This window comes from Kogia breviceps, chromosome 14 (assembly GCF_026419965.1).
Source record: "Kogia breviceps isolate mKogBre1 chromosome 14, mKogBre1 haplotype 1, whole genome shotgun sequence".
NCBI classification, from domain to species: domain Eukaryota; kingdom Metazoa; phylum Chordata; class Mammalia; order Artiodactyla; family Physeteridae; genus Kogia; species Kogia breviceps.
This window is the reverse complement of record NC_081323.1, coordinates 14368894-14394870: the sequence shown is the minus strand read 5'-3', so window position 1 is coordinate 14394870 and position 25977 is coordinate 14368894. Positions and strand designations below refer to the sequence as shown.

Here is a 25977-nt window from a genome sequence, read left to right as displayed (position 1 = left end):
TCTCTTCACTCCCTTCGCGTCCTCCCCAACCCCAGGAAGCGGGCTGCCTCCTAGGCCAATTCAGCTCGGCCTTTGTAGTCCCGGGGGGGCGGAGTCTCAAGAAGGGCTCTCCTTGGAACCACGCCTCCCGGTTCCCCCACCCCTCCCCGCCCAAGGCGCGTCCCTAAACTCCTTGGGGAATTAGACTAACCCGGACTGTCCTGGGGGATATCCCAGAGAGGTGACTCGCCCGGAGCTCCGCCCCCGTCAGCGAGGCTGGTCGCGATTGGTCCCCTAAGATCCCGCCCCTTTCCTGGGTGGGTCCCTGGGCTGGGACAGTGGAAGTGGAAGGGACCGGTCCTGGCACTCTCTCGTCCCGCCCGCCGCCTGGTTCTCACCTCGCCATGGTTCGTCTGCCTCTGCAGTGTCTCCTTTGGGGCTGCTTTTTGACCGCCGTAAGTTGAATTTCTTTTCCGACCAGAGGCGGGAATTTGAGATTAGGGAGTAGGGAATGGGAAAAGAAGCAATACTTCGGGGAGGCGACCTTCCAAGTTGATTTTGGGGGGACAGGAGGGTGGGTGGAAGCTGGGTAAGGTACCCCGGGTCCGGGCTGAATGAGGTGGGCTGCCTCTCTCTCCTCCCAGGTTGGGGTCCCAAGTAGCCCACAGAGAGCGTATAGTGGGGTCGCTGCAGGAAATGTGCCTAGCCAGCGCAGATGGGGTTGGGATTTGGGGAACCTGAAGCCTTTATCTGGTCAAAAGACTGGAGTCCGGGTCTGCCTCAGAGGCTGGCCACAAAGAGATGGTGAGGGGTTTCAGAAGCGGGAAGGGAGGCCAGCCAAGAGAAGGGGCGGGTCTGGCTAGTTTCCTTTCTCTTTCCCATTGTGGACAGACGCCAGCCTCTGTGAGTGATTATCATCTCCTTGCCAGCTGGAGCTGCTTTCTTCCAGGGCATCTTGTGGGAACAAGGGATGAGCGTAGAGGCCCAGGTGCTTTTTTGAGACGGCAAGGAGCTTTGAACACTCCCACCACCAGCCGCAAATCCTGGGTGATCCAAGTTAGGAGGAATACCCAAGGCTGTGTCTCTGCCTCCTGAATTTAAGACGACATAGGGGACTCTCGGGGGAGCTGAACAGTTCATGGGACCATGAAAGGGCTAGGAGACCAGCAGGGGGTTCTCTAGGCACGAGAGGGGCTCAGATATGCCCAACCAAGCACATCTCCGGGATTTTCAGAGTTCCACACTTGACTCGCTTTTAGTTTAAGTGTATTTTTGTAGTTCCTCATTCTGGAGGCTGGGAATCCCCCAAGTACCCGACGCTCTCATCCAAATCCCCCTGGTCTCCCCCTAAGTTTCAAGGGCTGTAGTTTCTGGCATGAAGGCAGGGCAGGAGTGACCCATGAAGTAGGGGGTTGGCGGCAAGGGAAGAGATTCCATGGGGAAGCTGCTTTGGTCCCAGAGCTTTCATTTTCTCTCTAAGTAATGGCTCTTAGGGAGAAAGGAGGCAGGAAGAGGGCTCTTGGAGGAGGAGTGGAGGAAAAGCCAGGGGAGGTAGGGTGAAGGGTGGTCTTGGTTTCTCAAGAACAAACTCTCAATTTTAGCTCCAGGTGGAGACTAGGCTGTGACAACAGTAACTGGGACTATTTATTGAGAGCTTCCTGTGGGTCAGGAAGCTTTACACGCACTCTAGGCCTGATTTCTTTCAACCGCCGCATTATACAGGTGGGCAAACTGAGGTTCAGAGAGAAAACGTCTTGACCCAATCCTCATAGCTAGGTGGAACCTGCATATAAATCTACACCTGCCTGATTCCTGAGCCTGCCTCTCAGATGGTGAGAGTCTCCAAGCCTTGGTCCTAAGCTCTTTTGTGTCAGAAGGATCGAAGCTGTGAAGTAGGAACTGGGGATTGACAAATTTACAGAGGAGGAGCTGTATTTCTTGTGTGTTTGAAAATGGCGTAAAGGACTTTCATCGCTCTGGGAGTGTGGTGGGAAAGTCCATAGGCTTGCGGGGAGAATGTTCATGGGATAGTGTGTTGTGATGTGATGGTGGGAGCAGTAGCCTTTGCTATTTTCCTTCCCCATTTGGGGTCAGATACACTTTTGTAAGTAATTTGCCCACCCAGGCTGAATGAGAGCCACCAATTAGGCAGGATCCTGGAAGCCAGCCAGTTAGCCAGCTTGCTAGGCATCCAAGCAGATACTCATATATGTATGATAATTAAAGCAGATACTCATATATGTATGATAATTAAAGCAGATACTCATATATGTATGATAATTAAAGCTGCCATTCAATGAGCACCTACTATGTTCTAGATACTATGCCAGGCCATGTACATCTATTCTTTCTCATCTTCACAACCTAATCTGTGGGGCAGGTATTATTACTCCCATTTTAGAGATGTAGAAACTGAGGCTAAGAGAGGCAAAATAACTAGTTAAGTGTTACAAGGTCAAGATTGGAGCCTTAAGCTGTTTGACCCTTAAAGCTGTGTTCTTTTCACAGGCTGTTCCCGAAGTGCGGGATGATTTTAGGGAGCACAAGGATATAGAATTAACAACATAGATTCACTTTCCAGTTCTGTTTAAAATCCTTTTCACTTTTTCAAGAAGGAAGTCGCTGGAGCTAGAATATAGTTAATACCTCTCAAATGCCTGCTAATCCTCCTTTTTAAACAAAAATCAAGAGCGGGCCTGAGGTAGAGGGCTGTCAGCAAGCAAAGCAATCAGCTGGGGTTTAATAACATCGTTTTGTTTCTGTTGGATTTATTTTTAGGGTTGCCTTTTATTTATGAGAAGTGATCCTGGTTTTTCTCTCATGGCAATCATGTGAGGTTTACATTGAAAATAAATGTATTTAAATGAACAAGAAGTAATGAATAGCTTGGGTGGTACCTGGATGTAGTGAAAATAGTGCAGATGAGACTCAAGTTGTTGGAGAGAGGGAGTATTGAAACCTGAGTTCTCACTTGGATTCTGTCACTGTGTGACCTTGGGCAAGTGACCCAGCCTTTCTGGTCCTCAGTCTCACCATGTGTAAAGTAAAAGAGTTGGATTTTATTCTTCCGGCTTCTCCATCCTTGCATTCCATGAGGGAGGGGTTGGATGCTCAGATGATGAGGGGCTGGAGGGAGAAAACATGATGAGGCTTGGAGAGGGGAAGAAGGTGGGGAGCAAAAGAATAGAAGGAGGAGGCCAGGTGCTAAATATAGCCCCAGTCGGGACTGGGACCAGCTGGAGTCAGCCACCTTCAGGACTCCAGGGGAGATACTGGGGTCCTCACGTGCTTTTGGGTTTTTGGGTAGACGAAAGACTCAGGAGTCAAGCCAAAAGGAAGATCTGTTTAGTTCAGTGAATATTGTGAGTTTCCAGCGCAATTACTTTGTAAAATACCAGAATGATTCTCTGGGTGCCTTTGTAATCATACTAGTTGGCAGTTTAGTTAAAAACAAATACAACAAATAATATGCAGGCCCTGTTTTTCTGCTTTGGACTTCCACTTCAGTTCTAACCTCTGTCCTGGCTGATTTGCACTTGTCTGCCAAGGCTACATTGGAGATTTCAGGATCCCTTCAAATTGCCCAATTTTGTTTTTAGGTCCACCCAGAACCACCCACTTCATGCAGAGAAAACGAATACCTAACAAACAGTCGGTGCTGTAATTTGTGCCCACCAGGTGAGATGCTAACCCCTTAGCCCCATAGTGGGACCCCTCTTGGTTTGCTGGCAGATACAGACCCCCTTGCTTCAATTATAAACTCGTGTCTTGACCCCTGGCATTTTCCATCCCGGCCCCAGGATGTTCTGGAGTCCCTCTCTGCCTACTCAGAACTAGGGTTCCTATCTCTTCTATGTCCCTTACCAGACTATGAAAGTTGGAAGAGTCTGAGACTGTCATCTTTGAATCTCCCTCCCTAAAGCCCAGCCTCAACAGTTTTCAATTCAGTGTCTGATTCATTGAGTTAACTGGAGCTACCTCATTTCCTGATGTTTTCCAGGACAGAAACTGGTGAGCGACTGCACAGAGGTCACCGACACAGAATGCCTTCCCTGCAGTAAAGGCGAATTCCTAGCCACCTACAACAGAGAGAAATACTGTCACCAGCACAGATACTGCAACCCCAGTGCGTGGGCTGCTGGGGAAGGGGCACTTGGGAGCTGGGCTGATATTCCAGTTCATTCCTGACAGCACAGCCGTTCTTTTTTTTTTTTTTTTTTTTTTTTTTATAGCGAGGGCCTTTTCTGATTGGTTAGATTCTGGGTTGTTTTGGTTGTTACTCAATTTCATTGCCATCCCTACTTGGAAGAGGGTCTAAGAGAAAAAGAACAGGAAGTATGAGGGTCGGGGCCCCCCAAGCATGGCCAATAAGGGGTTCCCATCCTTCCTGCCCATCCCTGCACAGACCTAGGGCTCCAGATCCAGAGGGAGGGCACCTCAAAAACAGACACCACTTGCATATGTTATGAAGGCCAACACTGTACCAGTCACACCTGCGAAAGTTGTACCCTGCACAGCTTGTGTCTCCCTGGCTTCGGGGTCAAGCAGATGGGTAAGTGGTCTGTCTGGGAATCAGCTCTAGAGGCAGGAGAGAGGGGGTGAAGGCCAAAGGAGAGCGGCTGGGCAGTGGGTCCTCAGCCCTGAGGGGGGAAGGGACCAACCTACACTGATATCTCCACCAGAGCAGGTGGGAAATAGAAACTTTGCCTTCTGCCTCCTGCCATGGGGATCTGCCTTGAGAGGGCAGTAGGAGAAGTCTTCCTGGGGCCTGCCTGCAACAGGGAAAGGCATATGCTGGGGGGAGAAGTGCTTAAAGCAGGATGCTCTTCCAGGCCTGCCTGCCTGCCAGTTCCCTTGAGAGCCAGACAGGTGGGCCACCATGATGATTAACTCCTCCTCCACCCTCCCAGCTACAGGGGTTTCTGATACCATCTGTGAACCCTGCTCGGTCGGCTTCTTCTCCAATGTGTCATCTGCTTTTGAAAAGTGTCACCCTTGGACAAGGTATAAGGACTCATCCCTTGTGTTTCCTGCCCCAAGAGGGGCGTGGGACCTGCTTCCATTCTCTCTGCCTACCTGTCCTTCAGCCCCTGCTCCCCATGTCCGCACACACTCGTACACCTGTAGAACCTCTAGAGTGACCTCGTGGCCAACTAGACAGATACTTTTCAGCATTTCTTGCCTTCTCTCTCTTGGTGGTAATAGATACCACTGATCTCTGATCTTCGGTGAAGCCCTCCCTTCTTGGGGGCACCGTGACACCTCTCTTCCATTCCTTGTACCCCTCCTCTACTCCCCCTTCCTCCTCCTTAACTGGTTTTCTAAGCCTTTATTCTAGGCTCTACTCTCCCATCACTTGGCCTGCCTCCCCTGGACCTTCTCTCTCGTCCACACACTTGGCTTCAGCTACCATTGCCCTTGGATGGTTCCCAATCAACGTCTCCTGGGTCCCAGACTGTCCTGTCTAACTGCTGAGGGCATACCTCCCTGCAGACAACCCACAGGCACCTGCCTGCTCCCCGCACCTGCCTCTGGGCACCCGTTCCAGGGTTCCCCTTACCCCCATCCCCAAATCAGTCACCAGGTCCTGTCCGTCTGTCCTTCCAAATGTTTTGGGACTCCTCCTCCTTTTCACTCATCCCCACTGTCACCACGTTAGCTTGGGTGTCGTCACTGTGGTCTAGATGATGCTTTAGCCTCCTCGCCAGCTTCCCTGCCTCTACTCTCTCCCCTTCAGCTAGTTCTCCATCCCTTTGGCGACGTAAACTTTCCTCCATTCATTTTGGATCGCGGCACTCCCCGTTTAAAATGCTTCATGGCTCTCTGTGCCTTTAGGATAAAACCCTGACTCCTGTGCATGGCCTCCGACCTTCTAGCTCCATTTCCTGACCTCTTCCCATATCATGCCGCTTGCAGTCCTCTCAACACACTGTTCTCCTGCATCAACCTCTTCTGCCTGGAATACCTTAAACACACGCCTGATTAACCTTTTACATTTAATTTGAAAAAACGAGTAAGACAGGCGTGAGGACAGAAGGCACAAAAGGGCCTCTAGTGATATGCTTCCCTTTCACCCTCAACCATCCAGCAGTCACTGGGCCATGTGTGTCCTTCTAGAGAGTCTATGCACAAACAAATAAATGCACACACATGCAGACATATTTTTCACACAAATAGTAGCATCCCATATATACTTCGTTATTTGTTGACTGTCTGCCTTTCTCCGGTAGATGGTAAACTCCTTAACTATAGAGACTTGACTTTTTTTTATTCCACAGATGCATCCCTTATGCCTAGAACAGTGCCTGATGCATAGTAGGTGCTCAATAAATCTTTACTGATAAATGTTCAGTGAGAAAGGGAGGCTCCTTTATGTCATAGAACCAGAGCACTGGGTTCCAAACTCACTCAGCTTAGAAGGGGTGGAAGTGTGACCCTCATCTGAGCCTCGGTGTCCTCATTCAGAAAATAGGAATGACCTTCATTTTACAAGGTTTGAGGAAAAGACATGCAACGTGCTTCGAAACCTCTTAAGCACTCTTCTTGTGTATGTGCTTTCTTTGAAGCTTCTCTATCTTTTTCCAGCCTTAGATGTTTTTTTCCTTTGCAAAGTCCTTCTCTGTCCATCCCTTTCCATTCCTCCTGGGACCACTTTGGCCCAGTCTTCATCATCTCATGTTTGGACTCTGTCAGTGGCCTCCTGGCTGGCCATTTTTCTGTCATTTCTCCTCCTGGGAGCTCTCTGGCCAATTAAGTCCTCTCACAACTTAAGTCGTAGGGTTGGCTGCTGACATGACCCACTAGCTGAATCCAGTTGAAACCTTCATGGCTGATTATCAGTGATCTGGTTCTAAAGACCTAATTTTCCAGAGTTTCCTTATACCATCTGGTACGTCACCCACCTAATCCCTCATATCATGTTGTCCTGCTTAAAGAGAATATACTGATGCTCTAAAATTTACATCCCTCAAGGGCCCACTCAGCTCTGACTCCCCCAGGGAAGTCTTTCTGGATGACCCTCAAACCAGAGATTCTCAGCTGAGCAGTTTTCTCCCCCAGGGGACATTTGACAATATCTGGAGACATTTTGATTGTCACAGCTGGGGAGGAGAAGGCTACTAGCATCTAGTGGCTAGAGGCCAGGGAAGCTGCTAAACATCCTACAATGTACAGGACCCAGGTCCCACCACAGAAGAAGGATTATGTGGCCCCCAAATGTCAGTAGTGCCGAGCTTGAGAAGCACCCATCATCCCTCCATTCCAGCCATCGTGGATTCTGTCTCCTCTTCTCTGAACAATCCCCTGTTCACGTGAGCCTGTATCACAAAGCTTGGCCCTCATCAGAGACTCTCCTTACTCCTTCAAGATACACCATCCTCTTTCCTCTGCGCTCACGAGTTCTGTCAGAACAGAGTCTGTGTCATGCCCATAATAACCAGCCCAGGAGGGTGCACATAATATGTACTCAGTGAACCCGGACTTGTTGGTTGTCTCCCTCTGGGGTTGGAAATCGCCTGGTTGGGGAAACTTAATGTCTCTTTGTTTGTGTGTTGTGTGTATGTACACGTGTCTGTACACAGCTGCGAGAGCAAAGGCCTGGTGGAACAACTTGCAGGGACTAACAAGACAGATGTTGTCTGTGGTGAGTCCTGGAGAACGGGCCCTGGCAGCAGGCTAGGAAGGTGGGGGAGCTGAGGGGAAGACTGGGGCACCTGGAAGCACCAGTGGGGAAAGAGGGAGGGGGGAAGTAAAGCAAGAGGAGGAGCGGTTTGGAATTGTGGCAACCAGCTCTGCCACTTATCTGTGGAGCCTGGGCAAGTTACTGCCCCCACCCCCAGCCTCAGTTTCTTCATCTGTGAAATGGGATACTACCACCTCCCTTAATAGCGTGGTGTAAGTACCTGGCATGGGTTCTGGCACTTTGGAGGCGCTCCCTTAGTGCTATTCTGCTACCCTGCACGTTGAGGACCAGCATGGTGTGACTCTGTTTCCTCTCAGGGCCGTAGTTTTTTTTTTTTTTTTTTTTGGCTGCACCACGCGGCTTGCAGGATCTCAATTCCCCGACCAGGGATCAAACCCAGGCCACAGCAGTGAAAACCCAGAATCCTAACCTCTAGGCCACCAGGGAACTCCCTGAGGGCCTCAGTTTTGATTTTATTTTATTTTATTTATTTTATTTTTTTTTTGCGGTATGCGGGCCTCTCACTGTTGTGGCCTCTCCCGTTGCGGAGCACAGGCTCCGGACGCACAGGCCCAGCGGCCATGGCTCACGGGCTCAGTCGCTCCGCGGCATGTGGGATCTTCCCGGACCAGGGCACGAACCCGTGTCTCCTGCATCGGCAGGCGGATTCTCAACCACTGCGCCACCAGGGAAGCCCTTGATTTTAGAATGAGGAGGTTGGCATACAGCACAGGTCACAGACTCACATAACTACAGGAATCAGGCAGGATCATGTTAATGAGTGAAAAGATCAGGGGTAAGAAAAATACACTCTTCTTTTTCTTAAAATTCACTTTCCTCTTGGCAGGGCTGGGACTAGAGTGAGGTAAGGGAGGCACTTGCCTTGGGCACAATATTTAAGGGGGTGCCAGAAAAATGCCATAATCAAGATAACTATTTGATGCAATATAAAAAAAAATCAAAATTAGTGCAAAAAATCCATAACAAACAGAATAGCAACATTTTAAATAAAGACAGGATCCAACCCTGTATTTGTACAACCTTGTCTCACTTGCCTCATCCTAATCCCATCCCTGGTTCCAATAAAACTGTATTTAAAAAAACAGGCAGCTGGCCTGTGGGCCAGACTTTGCTGATATGATTTTTAAAAACACAAGTCATTAAAATATGACTTATCTTGATTACTGAGTTTTTTAAGAAAATATTTATTTATTTATTTGGCTGCACTGGATCCTGTGTTACAGCACACGGGATCTTTAGTTGCGGCACCCTGAACCTTTAGTTACGGCACGCGGGGTCTTTCAGTTGCGGCATGTAGGTTGGCGTGCAGGCTCTTAGTTGTGGCATGTGGGATCTTAGTTCCCTGACCAGGGATGGAACCCAGGCCCCCTGCATTGGGAGGGCAGGGTCTTAACCGCTGGACCACCAGGGAAGTCCCGATTATTGAGTTTTTTTGGTGTCCCCTTAAATTTTGTCCTGAGGCAGTGCTTCACTTGCCTTACCCTAGTCCTTACCCTGTCTCTTGGTCTTTTTTTCATTTTCCCATTTAGAATAGAGAGTTAGGCACAAGAAATACTTTCCCTTCTCCTCCATTCTTCTATAACAAAGGCAATGTTATAGACATAAATGATGCCGGGCCATGGTATTGGGCAAAGAGTAGGGGTGGGGGTGGGAATGTAGTCAGCCGGTAGAGACAACTATCACCACTCAGTTCCGGCCAATGGGTGCCATGTGGGCTGCTGGCCCACTAGGGCTGGATCTTCCAAATTTGCGAGAGGAATCAGATATCCAGATTTTAAGTATACAATCTCCCAATTGAAAAATGTTGGCAAATATTTTTAAAAAGAAAAATAAATGTGCCAGTCACACTAAAGACATCCGCTGGCCACATTTTACCAGGGGCCACCTGTTTGAAACTTCTGATATGGATGAGTTTAGACATTGAAGTCCAGCAAGGTGCAGCAGCTTTGGGAAGGGCGGTGGGGAGCCATCACTGAAGTCTTGATCTCTCCAGGTTTCCAGAATCGGATGAGAGCCCTGGTGGTGACCCCCATCACGATGGTGGTCCTGTTCACCGTCCTGTTGGCATTTACCTGTATCAGTGAGTCCCCAGGTGGGGAGGTGATGGGGGAAGAGGCAGCAGAAGGTGCAGTTGACGGGTCACCTGTTTCCTGATCTGGCCTCAGTGACTCCCCATCCTGTATGTTTCTCTCTCTCTCTAGGAAAGATGGCCAAGAAGCAGGAGACTAAGGTAGGTCACCCTGGGGAACCGGCTCAGTTTTGTCAGAATGGAAAGAAAGACTGATTCATTGTTGCCTATATGGCAGAAAAATTGATTCAAGGTCTGTTCCCTCGCCCCCTCCCCTGTGCTCCAGGCTCTTCCCCTTCTGTCCCTCAGCACCAGCCTTTTTCATCTCCTGAGCTCACCTTCCCACAGAGCTGCCCCAGCACCACTGGCAAAATCTGACATTTGCTCTTCTTTCCTGGCATTTGATATGTGGGGGAACCGCATCTTTGGGGCCTGGATGTGGGATCCATGGGTGGGTGATGGACGTCTCCTTAACCCCACCGGCTTCCACTGCGGAAGCTTCTTGACACCCTCAGCATGGCCAGCAGGGGGCAGGACGCACCCGTGGAATGAGCACTGACCCTCCGTTTGGGAGAGGGGAAGGGGTGAGGAGTGGGATCGCTTCCAGGGAAGGGCTCAGATGCTAGGGCTAACCCCAAGCCTTGTCTCCCCAGGCCCTGCACCCTAAGGCTGAAAGGCAGGATCCCGTGGAGACGATTGATCCAGAGGATTTTCTCGGCCCCCACTCCACCCCTCCAGTGCAGGAGACCTTACACTGGTGTCAGCCGGTCGCCCAGGAGGATGGCAAAGAGAGCCGCATCTCCGTGCAGGAGCGAGAGTGAGGCTGTGTGTGCCCAGGAGCGTGGAGGCACCAGCATGTGGGCACGTGGCTAGAGAGCCTGGGGCTGCTGCTGGTGAGGGCGACAGCCCCCCCTCTGCCCGCACCCCTGCAGTCCAGAAACGGTTCACCTCGGGGAGCCTTTCACCCCAGCCGTGGAGCCCATTCAGTCTCCCAACTTGATTTCAAAGATGGTAACAAAACTCTGGGGAGGCCATGCAATGGTATCCACCAAACCTTCCAACCCAGCGGTTCGGTGCCGACAGATGTAACGCAGTGGCTTCTGTGAGCCCCGGAGGCGTATGCGTGGCTACGTGCCGCAGCACTCTTGTGACAGTGGGCAACTGGAAGCTGCTTAACTTTCCATCAACGGGGGACTGGCTAAATAAAACTGTAATATATTTATGCAACAGGATCTTCAACACACTGTCACGGGGGAAAAACAAAAGCAGGTTGGAGAATGGTGGGCATGGAAACTTTTTTTTTTAAAGCAAGTAACCCCAAACAGTATATCTTCTACAGATATGTGTATAAACACAGCATATGTGATATATGTCGGTATGACAGGGGGGTTCTGGAAGGACACACAGAACATGCACAGCTCAAAGAATTGTAATGTCTTGATTGGGGACGAAGGGTCCGGGGGAGGGTTGGTTAAAGAAAGATTTGACTCTCCCATAATGCTTCATTTTTTTTCCCCAAAAGGAGAGTGAATTCACAGACTGCTTATGTAATTAAAAAGTCATCAAACATGTAAAAAGAAAAAAGGGGGCGGACATGCTGGGTGTCATGAGCTGCTTCACATGCTGTCAGGCTCACAGAATGAGGGCACTTTCTGAGGATAAATAAGGATGTCCCCCGGGCTGCTGCCCTTCTAAGGTGGTTTCCACACGCACCCACATTGGACATCATGTTTGCAACGGGTTTTCCCTTTTGGATTCACATTCACAACAGTAGCCTTCGGGGCAGGCAGGGTGGGCATCCCTCCTTTCCTCCCTCCCTCTTTAACAGAGGTGGAAATGGAGGCCCAGAGAGGTGAAGTAATTTATCTATGGTCACACAGCCGTTCAGAGTGGTGCCCCTCAGAGCTCCGCACTCCTAATCCTATGCTGCTTCTCCCAGCCCCACCTGCTCTCTGGAGCCTACATCTGTAGCCCCTTCCCAGGGAGCTCCTGGGCCTCCTACCTCCTTTTGACCTCCCAGCTGCTACAGGAGCTGCTGCTTCTCGGTCAGATGGTGCCCCCTTCCCCCTAAGCAGTATCTTAGGATAAAAATAAACCGTCCTGTTCTCTTTTTCTGCTGTGCCAGCTGAGGGGGAGCCTAGCCAGGAGGAGCTGCAGTTGGAGTGGGAACAGAGGGGAGGGCAGGGGAGGGGAGAGGGGAGGGTTGTAGGGCAAGAAGGGGAAGGAAGAGGATTGCAAAGCCTTAGCACGGAGGTTCCTGGTGAGGATGAGGCCAGCCTGGTTTACCCCAGGGATCTCACCCCAAGCCCGCCCTTGTGAGTAGCTGCTTTGGATTTCCCAACATGTCCTGCCGCCTGGAGGGTGAGCGTGGAGAGGGCTTGCCCCAGGGGAGGCAGTGAGGGCAGCTGAGAGCCAAGGGAGGGGCACCTGGCTTGGAAGGCTTCCCAGAAGAGAACCATTTGGATGCACCAGGGGAGACGTCTGCTTTAGAAAGCAGGGCAAAGTGGTGGTGGTGTGGAGTGCGGGGAGGGGAGCTCTGGGACCTCACCTTTATCCCCTACCTAGAGTCTAAAATGCTAGTGTTACTTCTGTACATGACAGTAGGGTGGAAAGAGACAAAAGACCCATCTCTGCCGCCTATTATCTGTGTGGCTTTGGATAGGTCACTTTCACCTTTTAGCGTCTCAGTTTGCTCATCTGGCAAATGGAGACAATACAACGGGCAGGCGCTATGGGTGCTTCCTTCCCTTCGTTCTCAATCTTGAGCATGTATCAGAACCACCTCTAAGACTTGTTAAAAGACAGATTGCTGGGCCCCACCTCCAGGGTTTCTGATTCAGTAGGTGGTCTGGGATGGAGTCCAAGACTGTGCATTTTTACAAGTTTCCCAGGTGACACTGCTGGTCCAGGGATCACACTTTGAGAACGACCACCCTTGGCGTTCACATTTCTTGATAAGCAGTCGCTTTCCGATTGCAAGCACTTGGGATTGCTTACCTCGGGGCTTTCCTTGGTTTTATGTTATTTATTTATTTGGTCGCGTTGGGTCTTACCGTGGCAGGTGGGCTCCTTAGTTGCGGCTTGCTGGCTCCTTAGTCATGGCATGCGAACTCCCAGTTGTGGCATGCATGTGGGATCCAGTTCCCGGACCAGGGATCGAACCCAGGCGCCCTGCATTGGGAGAGCGGAGTCCTAACCACTGTGCCACCAGGGAAGTCCCTCCTTGGTTTTAAAAACATGCTTGGTGCAGGTGTAGGGCAGGTAAGATGTACCTGGGAGAGCTAATGCCCCAAATACTCTCAACCAAATAGGAGTGAAAGTTGGAGGATACATGACCCGGCTTCCTTGCCCTTGGGAGGGACAAATCTGAGGTGTGTTTTATACTGTCTCCTAGGTTCCCTAGAGGGCTCGAGCCACAGATGCCCTCTGCATGGCTGTCTTCCCTTCCCTGTGTCATTCTCCACCACCCCACTGGTGCTTCCTGGGTTCAACTCCCCAGGAAGCTACCTGCATTCTTTCCTTATTGCCGAATCTGCTTTTGGAGACGTCCCCCCCTAAGAGTCAGCAGAGGTCAAGCATGAGAAGGTACAATTTTGTATATCTTGGCATCCCCAACAAGAGAAGGGGTTGTTATTCCCGGCACCTGTAGCAAGTTCTGGGTTCTAAATGGAGCTCAGCCAGGAACCTTCTGTGTGACCTTGGGAAAGCTGCTCTCTGGTTCTGAGCTTTTATTCCCCCAGATGTGATGAAGGGTTGGGATTCTACAAGTTCTAAGGATCTTGCTAATTCTAAAAATAAGGCGATCAGCCCACTGTAGGGTCTGCTCTGGCCTGTGGATGAATGGGTGGGTGTGAGGCTCACAATAGCCAGAAGGTGGTGCCAAAGTAATGCCCGAAGACCCTGGCGTCTGGCTTTTGCCAACTCTCATTTCCTCCCTCCACCGTGCATCCGCCTGTGCCTCCTGCGATCTCTGCTAACTTCATCCATTCCCCAGGTCTCCCTCTCCACTGCTTCCCTCCTTTTAACAAGCATCAGCTGCATTCCTACTGTGGCCTCTCGCCGAGCTAGGGTTGTGCATGACACAGCACTAAGAATGCACACGGACAGAGAGCTCGCTATGCGCTACGCACAGTCCTAAGAACTTCACACGCATTGTCTAAGTCCGCAGGACGACCCCGCACGAGGCACAGTCTCTCCTGACGCCCATTTTACAGATGGGGCTCAGAGGCTAAGTGACTTGCGAAGGTCAGAAGAATCAGATCTGGGATTTGGACCTAACTAGGTTGATCCCCAAAACCTTTGCTTCTTACCCACTCAGCGAGTAAAAAAAAAACAGGCACATGTTATCAGGCTGTTAAAAGACAGTGTGACTACCCAGGCGGAGCGAAAACCCAGGGCAGGAGCAGCTCACCTCTAGGACAGCAGTTGTAAACTCAGCGGAGCGCACAGGAGCTTGAAAGTGAGGCAGGCCGGGTCAGGAGGAGTCAGGATGGCACAGACTCTGGCAAAGCGGCGAGGCTCTGCCCGTTTTGGTGGGGCAGCATCTATGGATTCCTTCTCATGGTGGCCCTCCAGGGATGAGAGTTATGTATTGCTGGGGGTCCAGATTTCTATGTGAGATCTCCCAATGTTTAAATGCTACGAATCCCAAAACTTAAAAAACAAACAAACAAACAAACAAACAAAACAAACACAACTCTGTGAGAACCCAAGAAAGCATGTCACAGAGGGTTGGAATTAAAAGAGACTGGGAATTTCACTGTGTCCTTGGTTAACTGGGATCTTAGTTCCCCAACCAGGGATTGAACCCACACCCCCTACAGTGGAAGCACGGAATCCTAACCACTGGACCACGAGGGAAGTCCCCAGTTAACTGGGTCTAAAGCACTGAAACCCTAGGACTGAGGGGCCGGGGCTGAGCTGGGTGTAGATGTCCTCTTAATCCTATGACACCCCCCCATCTCAGCCCCCCCAGGCATGCACTCACATACTCTCCTCTTAAGCCTTCAGGGGCCTGTGGTCGATTCCTTGGGAAGCAGAAGTTATTAAAGGCTCTGCCCCGAAGGATTTCTCTCCCCAGGTGATTCTGGCACAGAAAATTACACACCCACCGGCAGGGGTGGGGAGATACAGTTTTAATTTGAAAAAAAAAGGAAAAAACACCCATGCTGTGGTTCTGGAGTCTGGGGACGCTCATGGTGGGGGCATGTCCTCTGGGACGTGCAGCGTTGCTGCTGAGGCTTCGTGTTGCTGAGTAAAATCAGTGAGCAGCTTTCGCCCAGACAGACGAGGCTGGGGCGGGGGGGCCCCCTGCTTCTCTAGTCCAGTCCCCCCTCCCAGTCCCTGGGGGCTCTCTGCCTCTCTCCCGCTGACTGGCACATCCCGCCGGCCTTGGCGCCCAGCTAGTTCCCTCCCACCTCCTCGCTCCAGGACCCCCTCCCACCCTCTGCAGTCTCTGCCCCTCCCCCATCGACCACCTCCTTTCCCTTCTCCCAGCCCTCGAGTCTCATGCAGGTTCTCTTTTGAACAAGTACTATTGTTTGGGCTAATCACAAAAGTCACACCTGTGCGTTGCACCCCCTACGTCCCCAATCCAAGCAACACACAGGAAAATCAGTCCCGCTGTAAGTCCTCCCAACCCCCCAGCCGCAAGCTACAGGTCCCTCCAGACTTGTTTTCTGTGCCAAAGATATTTTTTCAACTTGGGCTGTTATTACATACACTGTTTTGTAAGCAGCCTTCTTCGCTTAGCTGTATACGGCAGACATCTCTCCATGCCAATAAATATAGATCGACAACGTGCTTTTTAATTGCTGCATAGGATTCCATTGTCCAGCTGGAGCCTTGATTCAAGTGAGGGCTCCATATTGATGGACATCTAGGCATCTTCTCTCTTTTCCTCTTGAGCCCCTTCCTGCTTCTAAGGCGTCTCCCCCACCCCTCTGCTTCCTCTTTCACTCTCCCTTCCTCTCCTGCCTTCATTCCCAGCATCTGGCCCTCCCCATGCCCTCCAAGCCTTCGGCCCCCTGTGGAGGGGTTGAGGGTCACTGGTATTTAACACCCCCCCCCCCCACCCCGTGTCAGACATGTGCCATCTCATTAGTGAGCCTGTCCCCCCAAGTGAGGCAGGCAGGAGCCACAGTGACAGCGAGAGGCCTAATTGAATGTAACTAATTATTCATTCCTTTAAATGGGCCTGGGAGGGACAGAATTACTCACTCTGAACTGGGGAGACAGGAAACTGGCCGGCTGGCAATCCTGGGGCCTGTGAAGCCAGCTCTCCTTGGAATACTAATTAGGCAGGAGTGCCTCTCCTGTCCCCCTCCCATCTGGGAAGCCGTGGATCCAGAGGAGAAACGAATACCGCATGTGAATCTAATTGCAGGCCTGATCCATCCTGGACCCTGGAAGGGTTGCATGTGAATCTAATTGCAGACCTGATCCATCCTGGACCCTGGAAGGGTTACTATGGGGCCTGGGGGCTGGGGGACATGAAATGCTGAGCCTTTAGCCCTCGAGGAAGGCAGGTGGCTAGAGTTTCATGTGGGGAGAAGCAGGAGGGCCCAGCAGCGCCTGGAGGGATGTGCCGGGGTGAGGGTGGACAGCAAGAAACCTCAGTCCCACCTGGAGCTGTGGGGACCCAGCTGGCTCCCAGGAGGGTCCCCTTTGCTCCCAGGCTACCAGGGCCAGAGCGTGTGCTAAAGACCGGTGGCCACAATCCTCACGGCAGCCCTCCTGGGTGGCAGGCTCCTTATGTGAGCTGAGGAATGGAAAGCTGAGGCTGGGAGAGGGGAAATGAGTGATTCATCCCAGATCAGAGCCAACAGGGGGGCCAAGCTGGGGCTCAGCACTCTTTAGCTGCCAAGCTTGAGTTCTTAACACTGAGAATGACCCAAACCTCATTGCTGACAAATTAAAATGTCTGTGGGCTGGGGGTCGGATGGTAGTAGTTCAGGCGTCGGTATTTTTTTAAGAGGTTCTCAGTGATTCAAAGATTCTACCAGGACTGAAAACCACTGGTTAGACCTTAGTTCCCTATGAGTGTCTGCTCTGGGTGGTAGGGGGAGGTGAAGGAAGAAGACCTGAATGTGGCCCCAGGCGGCTCTATTCTGGGCAGCTCCTGCAGGTCAGAGGTGAGGCTATGGGGAGATGCAGAAAGGAGAGTGAAGGGGGGTGTGTGTGTGTGTGTGTGTGTGTGTGTGTGTGTGTGTGTGTGTGTAGTCGTTTGATCCTCACAACAACCCTTTGAGGGGGTATAGTTATCCTTACAGCTGAACAAGGTGAGGCTCAGAAAGGTTGAGTAAGTGGCCCAAGGAAACACAGCACAGCCAGTATCCCAAATCCCGTGCTCCTTTCTCTTATGCGGCTTTGATTCTGCTATCGCCTTTGGGATCTCTTCTCTAGCAGGTGTTAGTGTGGGTGTGCTACTATTCTCTCTGCGTGTGCATGCTTGTTAGATGTGTGTGTATGAGCGTGCTTTTCCCTCCCAAAACGGGCTAACTGTTCACAAGCCTCCCACTCCCGCCCAGCACAAAGCCTCCTGCTGACCAGTAAGAGGAAGGAGGAGAGGGCACAGCCCCTGCTTCTTGTCCCCTTTCCCCCCAGCCAGCTCCAGTGCCCAATCAGGAGAAGTTGGCCCTCCATACTCGCGATTCTGCGTCCAAAGATTCAACCAATCTCGGATCGTGTAGTACCATAGTATGCATTGATGGAAAAAAATCTGCGTATTAGTGGACCTGTGCCGTTCAAACCCGTGTTGTTCAAGAGTCAAGTGTGATTCAGTATGTTCACATCTCCTATAGCAGGATGGTGTGTTCCAGCTGAACGCCAGTCTTGGAGCAGGGCAAGGGTTTGAGGCAGCAGCTCCACAACGCTCCGTGCTCCCTCTCTCTCCCCCCTGGCTGGCAGTGTCTGGGTCCCCTCCCCAAAGACCCTGCATGACCGCTGGACTTTAGGCCATTGAGCCAGGGGATGAGCCCAGGGCTGAAGGGCACACAGGGACTCATCAAGCCCAGACGGCCGGAGCCTTCCTGCCTCCCCCCACCTGCACCTCAGCCAGCTCTCAGGGGATCCCCCCCTGCACCCTGAGCATTGAGCTGGAAGTGGACGCAGCCAGCTGTTCGGGATGCGATCATCCAGCCTCCTGAGCAAGGCCAGCTCTTGCCATGGCAAAGGGTGAGAGAGTCAAGGCTCTGCAGCGGTCACTGGGCAGGATGGGCCATCCCCTTCTCTCCCTGATCTTGTCCTGGGACTCCCCTCCACCTCCTCTTCCCAGGAAGGGGCACAGTGACTCTGGGGGATGGTAAAGTCCAGACAGCCTGACCATCGTTTTGGGCTGGGTGGGGGGCCTGGTGTGTGAGTGAAGCCCTGAGGCAGCAGGGCGGGGGTGGAGCCAGACGCAGCCAGCCCTGGAAATGAGATTTGTGCTGTTATCTATGCTCCGTCAGGCCGAGGGCCTTGGGCATTAACTAACCTATCCGAGGAGTTAAGAAGTGGGGAGGGGCCTGCAAGCAGAGGGGTAGCAGGAGCTGAAACACAGGCTGGAGTGGACAGAGCACCTGCTGGAGTCTGTGTGTGTGGGTCCCTGGGGGGGTTTGTGCCTTTTTGTCTCCCAAAGTGTGTATGTGTTTTCCTGGTTTATGTGGATGTCCTTTTTTTTTGTTTTTAACATCTTTTTTGGAGTATAATTGCTTTACAATGCTGTGTTAGTTTCTGCTGTATCACAAAGTGAATCAGCTATACATACACATATGTCCCCATATCCCCTCCCTCTTGCGTCTCCCTCCCACCCTCCCTATCCCACCCCTCTAGGTGGTCACAAAGCACCGAGCTGATCTCCCTGTGCCATGCGGCTGCTTCCCACTAGCTGTCTATTTTCCACTTGGTAGTGTATATATGTCCATGCCACTCTCTCACTTTGTCCTGGATGTCCTTTTAAAATGCATGCGTGAGTGCTTTGCTTCCCGCTCATGTGTTGATATTCTCTTTTGTGTGTGTGTGTACGTGTGTGTGTACACAAGCACACACTCCCAGTGGTTTTGTCTGTACATGCCCCAGTCATACCCCAGCCCCCTCAGCAGCCTGCAGGTCCAGACACAGCCTAAGAGACAGAGCCAGTGGGGCAGGACACCCAGAGGGCGGTCTGGGGAGAGCTGGGCCCCAGAGGTGGACCTGGCCTGGCAGGGAACAAAGGGGCAATCAGTTGAGAGGCCATGAGAGTGCTGGCTGATTGAGGAAGAGGAATTAGCATGGAGCTGCCCAGGGCCCTGCAGGGGGGCAGGCGTGGGGGACCTGGCATCCTGATTAGGGAGCAGGCTTCACCTGAGCCGCAGGCAGCCCGGGGTGGGCGGTGGGTTGGGGGGATCCCAGGGATGAGCCAGGGACAAACCACAGCAGGGCCTAAGCTGAGGACCTGGACTGATGACCGGGGTCCCCGGGGATGGCGAGACAGACTACAAAGATGTCACCGTGACCCTAGCAGCTCCCACCTACCCAGAGCTCTCGGTGGGCCTGGCGATGGACCAGGCATCTGTCAATCAATCCTCACAACCTGGAGGCCGTTTCAATCATCAGCCAGACTCCTGACGGAGGAAACTTGTGCTCAGAGCCGTGAGGGAACGCACAGCTACTAATCCAGGTTGGCTTGATCTCAGAGCCCTCCTGTTACCTTTCTGCCACCATCCATGATGGTCCCCAGCCCTCTGCTGTATCACCAGTGGGGAGAAGTTATAGGGAGACAGATTGTAGGGACGGACAAAGAGGGATTTCTGAGCCAACCTGACCAGCAAAGCAGACTGACCTGGGAGGTGGTGAAACTCCCGTCGCTGGAGGTATGCAAGGAGCGGCTCACTGACAAAGGGCTTCCTTGAGGGATAGGAGGTTGGGTTCCATTTTCTCCATCACTGTAATATGGACTTGAGTCAGAGCTCCTAGGTTGGACTCCTCACTGTGTGACCCTGGGCACCTCGCTAGCCGTCTCTGTGCTTCAGTTTTCTCATCTGTGAAATGGAGGGGTTAAATTCTAACACTGCGTGTTAGGCGTGTGGCAGAGTGGAAAAGGGTGGGGGGTGGGGGTGGGGATCAGAGAGAGCTCGGGGGAAAGGAGGGCCTTAAGATGAACAGAAAGTAAGGTGGAAATGCAGGGGTTGGTTCTGAGGCTTTTGAGGGGTCAGGCTCAGGTGACGTCACCTGAGGACCCCCAGGCTCCTCTGCTTCAGACCAGACCTCACATCTCTTTTCAGGGCCGTTACTCCTCCCTCCCTCCCTCCCTCCCTGCTTTCCCTGCCCAGTTTCTCCTCCTCTATTCCATTCTCCATCCCCATTAATTTGACCATGTCACCCCCTCATCCACAGCCTTCGATGACTCCCCTTTGCCCACAGAAGTGATTCTCCAGGTGCACCAGGAGAACCCAGGGAGTTGGGGGATAATCTAGGTGGTGCATGATCTGGGGTTCCTTTGAGACTTCCCAGTTCTTTCAATGCCAAGGAGGACATCTCCGTTTGTGGTGGTTTGACTCTCACACCTTCTACCAAAGGGAGATCAGGCTCAGACTCAGAGCCATCAGCAAGCGATTGCCTCTGTTCGAACTCAATATCACCGATGTGTTTTCGAACTAGGTTTCTCCAACCATTTCCTTCTTCTCAAAACACCTCTCCTCTTGGCCCCTCAACTGCACGCTTTCTTCTTTGTATCCACTTCACTGGCTGCTTCTCCCCAGTGTCCTGGATTGTCCTCTGGGGCCGGGCCTCTAAAGCTCATGTACCATCAGGCCCCTTCTTGTCTGGGGCTCTATCCAGTCCCGTGGACTTCAACACCACCAGTGAGTCCCAAATACTTCTCCTCAGACTCAGAGAAGTGTCCAGCTGCCTTCTTGACATCACCACTCAGATGTCCATCCCTCCCTAAAAGTTCAAAATGGAGCTCTAGTTACCCCACACCTCTGCCTCCCCTCTTGCCCGCCCTGTTGCAGGAGATGCTTAAACCTCTAGGGGTTATCCTTGGTTCCTCTTTCTTTCTCACCTGCCACACCCAAACCATCAGCTATACCTGTCACCTTTACCTGCAAAACATATTCTGAAACAGCCACTTCCCTCCATGGCTTCTTGCCCTGGCCCACGCCATCCTCATCCCTCACCTGCATGTCTCAGTCACCTCCTCACTGGTCCTGCTGCTTCCACCTTGCACCCCTATAATCCACCTCACAGCAGCCAGAAAGGCTTTTAAAAACATTAATCAGATGATGTCACTCCACTGCTTAAGAGTCTCAAAGGGAATTCCCTTATGCTTAATAAATCCAAGCCCTTTGCTCTGGTTTACAAGGACCCGTGTAACTGGGATCCTTTTCTGTTTGTTTCTCCCTCTTCATCTCCATGTGACTCTCCCCCCTGCCCACTCTGTTCCGGTCACACGGAGCTCAGTTCCACCTTATTCTCTCTGTCTGGGATCCTCTCAACCTTGATCTTTGCAGGCTCAGTGTCTTCTCTTCCTTTAGCTGTCCACTTGAGGGTCACCTCCTCAGAGAGCACTTCCCTGACCATCCAATAGCCAGGTTACCCCCAGACGGGACCGCATCTGCCTCTTCGAGCACAGCAGGACATGGCATTTTAATCTGTTTCCTTTGTTTGGTTTTTGCTTTTCCCCATATCCTTATAAACCAAGAACTTTAGTTAGTAAAATGTTCAGTAGGAACTTTAGTGGGAACCTGTCTGGTTCATTGCTGTATCCCCAAAGCCAAGAATGGTGCCTGGGTCGTTGGAGATGATTATTAAGTATTTGTTTCTTGAATTAATGAATTATATATGTTTTTACAATCACCTTTGATTTATGACAGCTGTCACTGGTTTTTCTACTTTAGATAGTGATATAAACTTTCCTTTTAAGAATAAAGCCAAAAAAGATCTTATAAGAGACTTGTATCTAGAATATTTAAAGAACTCTTACAACTCAACAATAAAAAGACAACACAATTACAAATGGGCAAGGGATTTGACTAGACATTTCTCCAAAGGTGACATACAAATGGCCCAGAAGCACATGAAAAGATGCTTAACATCATTAGTCATTAGGGAAATGTAAATTAAAATCACAATGAGATGCCATCTCAAACCCATTAGAATTTAGCTGCTAGAATGGCTAAAATGAAAAAGACAGACAATCTTTGCAAGTGTTAGCAAAGATGTGGAGAAAATGGAATGTTCATATATCGCTGGTGGGATTGTAAAATGGTGCAGCCACTTTGGAAATAGTTGCGGTTATCCTAGAGCCCAGAAATTCCATTCCTATGTGTATACCCAAGAGAATCGAAAACATACATCCACACAAGAACTTGTATGTGAGTGTTGACAGTGGCATTATTCAAAATAGCCCAAAATAGACACAACTCAGATGTCCAGCTGATGAATGTGGCATATCTATACAATGGAATATTATTTAGCCATAGAAAGGAATGAAGTACTGCTCCATGCCACAGCACGGATGGATCTTATCACCAGTTTGCTAATTGAAAAGAGCCAGTCACAAAAGGTCACATCACATATGGCATGATTCCATTCATCTGAAATGTCCAGAATAGGCAAATCGATAGAAACAGAAAAGAGATTAGTGGTTGCCAGGAGTTCTGGGGGGAGGGGAAATGGGAAATGACTGATAATGGGTGATGAAAATGTTCAGAAATTAGATAGTGGTGATGGTTGTACTACTGTGAATGTGCTAAAAACCACTGAATTGTATACTTAAAAATGGCGGATTTTATGTTATGTGAATTATATCTTGATCAAGCCATTATTGAAAAATACAGTAAAGAAAAGTGATCATTGAAAGAAAAAAAGCCAACAGTTGTACAGAAACACATGGACCTCTGGCAAAAATCATGGAAGAGGAAAGTGAGTAATTAGAAGTTGGCTTATAGGCTTACAAGGATAAAGTCTAGACATCGTAGTGTAACATTCAAGTCTTCACTCCGGCTTCGTACACTGCTCTTCTCCTTAATCTGGCCACATTGGGCTGCTCCCTGTCTCTGAAACTCTTGGGAATCTTTCACGCTGCCTTGTTGACCGCTGTGTACTCAACAGCCGGAACAGCTCGTGTAGACGCTCCATAAATACTTATCAAATGTATGGATGTACGTGCCTGTCTCCTCTGCTTAATAGTTACTTAAAGTCAGGGAATGGTTGGATTTATCATTGTGTCCTCAGGACCCAGCACAGAGCTTGGAACACACATGCTGCTTAATAAATATCTAGAGAATAAGTGAATGAATGAATGTCTTCTCCAATGGGCTGCAAATTCCTGAAGGGCGGGGACTGCCCGTTTTATGTCCCCAGTGCCTGACACATTGCCTGGCAGAGAGCAGACACTCAGTAAAGATTTGTTGCACTAATCAAGAGTCTCCTCTGGATGCGGTCCCTGGCAGGCCTGCGGTGGGAGGTCAAACTTGCACACCTTCCATGATACTAGCTTCCAGGCAGGCAGGCAGGGGAGATCCCCAGCTATCAGAGCATGTCAGGACCTGGGGCCACAGGTCTTGCAGACAGGATCAGCCTGGATGTGCCGGGTAGCTGGGAGACCGGGAGCATCAAGGAGAGTTTCCTGGGTGTCAGAGGCCCTGCCTCCCTCTGGCAACTGGCAGGCAGCTCCACTAGTGAGGTGTGAGTGCAGTTGGGGGTGGTAGTGGTGGTGGTGGTGGGATGGGACAGATGGTGGGAGACAAGGAAACCCCCATGTTCTCTTCCATCTGTTACGTTTAATTGACTTCCCGCAGAAAGAAAAAAATAAACCAGTTGCAAGGATGAAATTGCTAATTAAAAGACCCTCTGATTAGATAGACAAACATTTACCAATTATGCCTGACCCTCTCTGTCCCTCTTGTGTCTGCAAACTCCCCCATCCGCGCCATGGCTGCATGACACCCAGCTGGTGGCTCTTCTACCAATCGCTCTCCTGGGGCTCAGACTGGCTATGGGTGAAACAGGGTAGGAGAGAGGCAAATACCGGCAAATAGTCATTCAACAAACACTCACAATGCCTATTGCATGTTCAGACTCAGAGCTGGGCCTCAGGGAGCCGGATCAGGATTTCCACACACAGTTCTTCAGGTTATGTGCTGCACAAAGGTTCATCCCCGGGAGAGTGGGGCTCCACTTGTCAACCTGAGACCCCTAGTGGCAGAAGAAGATTTTTCTTTCTTTTTTTTTTTTTTTTTTGCACAGCGGGCCATTAGCTTGACAAGCCATGTTCAGGGAATCATGCCTGCTTTTTTCTAATCCATACAGAATGGGCTAGTGACAGCGCTATAGAGATGAATATAATTCAGTTCCTGATCCAGGGACTCTTGGGATAGCGGGGGAGAAAAATATACATATAATGAGTCATTTAAAATTTACTGAGGAAACAACCATTTATTAAGCACCTAATGTTTGCCAAGCACTGTGTTAAGTGCTGGGGGAGAGATGCACATTTCCTGCCCTCCAGGAGTCCAGCCTATTTGGAAGAGATAGATACACAAACCTCCTTCATTCCAAATAATCTTTAGGAATACCTGGGAGATGAGTCATAGCTCTGGACTCACACAGCCTGCATTCAAATCTTGGCTCTCCCTTGTCCTGGCTCTGTGACTTTGGGCAAGTTGCTTCGCCTCTCTGCCTCAGGTTTCCTCTCTGTAAGTTGGAGATAATAATGGTAGCAGCATCTGGGGGTTATTATGGTGATTAAATGAGTTAATGCATGTAACTCATGCCTGACACACAGTAAGTGCAATAAAGGTTAGCCATTGTTATTATTTTTTGATTCCTATTGTGTGTCCCTTGGGAACACAGAGCTGTACCAGTCCAGTTTCCTCTCCCCTTAGAACTCACAGTGTGAGTTCTGCACACACACAGAGAAACCCATTGACATACACAAGCTCACATACACTCGGGCTGTGCTGAAAGGAAGTTGTGATGGCACGGTGTGGTTTTGGAATGAATGAGTCTTAGCTTAGAAGTCAGATGAGTTGAGGTTGCCTTACACCCAGGCTGGGGAAAATGGAATGATTGCCTGGTAAGGTCATGAGCTCTCCATCACTGGAGGAATGCCAATGTGTGAGGCTGCCACAGAGAAGATCCCAGCTGTGGGAGAAAGGCAGGTCAATTCCATCAGGCAGACACTGGTTTTGGGGGTGTGACAGCCCCCTCCTGGGACAGTGGGATAAGTTTTCCAGGACCAGGGAATTCCCTGGCGGTCTAGTGGTTTGGACTCGGCTCTTTCACTGCTGGGGCCTGGGTTCCATCCCTGGTTGGGGAACTAAGATCCTGCAAGCTGTGCGGTGCGGCCAAATTTAAAAAAAAAAAAAAAAAGAAAGAAATACTAAAGTTTTCCAGGACCAGCTGGACAGGCCTGGAAGCCTGACACTGAACAATACCCTGGGAGCCCATTCCACTAACAAAGGGATGGCCAAGCTTCCGGCCATGAATGTCCATCCGTTCCCTGGGGCAAGGCCCTGAATGGAGGGGGCCACAGACAGAGGCAGAAAAGTGACAACATTCAGCTCCTTAGGAGGCCCAAGTTGGGGTGGAAGAGAGTTGGGATGGCTCAGTCCTGAAGAGGTGATTAGGGAACCCGCTCTGCTGTGTGGCCACTGTCCACTTACTCCCCGTCTCAGTTTCCCCACCTATAAAATGGGAAGAGGATGGACCAGGTAAACGTCAGCATCCAGCCCTTGTTTCCCTTCTCCCATTCCCAGATCACAGACAACACCTATTAAGTGCTCACCAGCCACGCGCTGGGCTAAGCCTATTGCATGCAGCATCTCATTTAAATTTCACAACAACCCAGGAGGCAGGCACTATTATCGTTAGGCCCACTTCCTAGATGAAGAAGCTGAGAAGTAAAGGAAGTTGTCTGAGTTCACCCAGCGTGGAAATGACAGTCAGGTCTCAAATTCAGGCCTGGCTGACATTGAGACCTGGGACATCAGTAACCTGTCCTCCTGCCTGTCAGTTCTGCCAGGCTCCCCAGCATGGCCGCCACCCTGTGCCACATCCTAGGAACACTCCTCCCCTCCCCATCCCCCTGCTGGGCTCATACCATGAAAGCCCCATGAGGAGACTTCTACTCTAGAGGGATATATATTATCTAAATTTGATAAGACAACTTAATTTCACTCCGTGTCTGTTACCGGCGATAAAACCAGGGGACTTTTATGACCCGGCATCCTCGGCAAGATTGTCAGGAACTTATTATACAAGGTCT

General features: G+C 50.7%; 1 protein-coding gene and 1 long non-coding RNA gene across 2 annotated transcripts in view; both read left to right on the top strand.

Annotated features, from left to right (window-relative positions):
• The first annotated feature begins 317 nt into the window (after positions 1-317).
• CD40 (CD40 molecule) lies at positions 318-11313 on the top strand. The gene is made up of 9 exons (XM_059037848.2): positions 318-434; positions 3579-3657; positions 3980-4105; positions 4385-4531; positions 4890-4983; positions 7560-7621; positions 9675-9761; positions 9883-9911; positions 10403-11313. Exons 1-9 carry the CDS (start codon positions 384-386, stop codon positions 10568-10570), a joined length of 843 nt encoding a protein of 280 aa, XP_058893831.1. The 5' UTR covers positions 318-383; the 3' UTR covers positions 10571-11313.
• A 646-nt stretch (positions 11314-11959) lies between these two features.
• The window catches only part of LOC136792483 (uncharacterized), a 41287-nt gene continuing 27269 nt past the window's right edge, over positions 11960-25977 (top strand). The window contains exon 1 of the long non-coding RNA XR_010836335.1: positions 11960-12110. This is a non-coding gene — a long non-coding RNA (uncharacterized lncRNA). The remainder of the gene's footprint in view (positions 12111-25977) is intronic.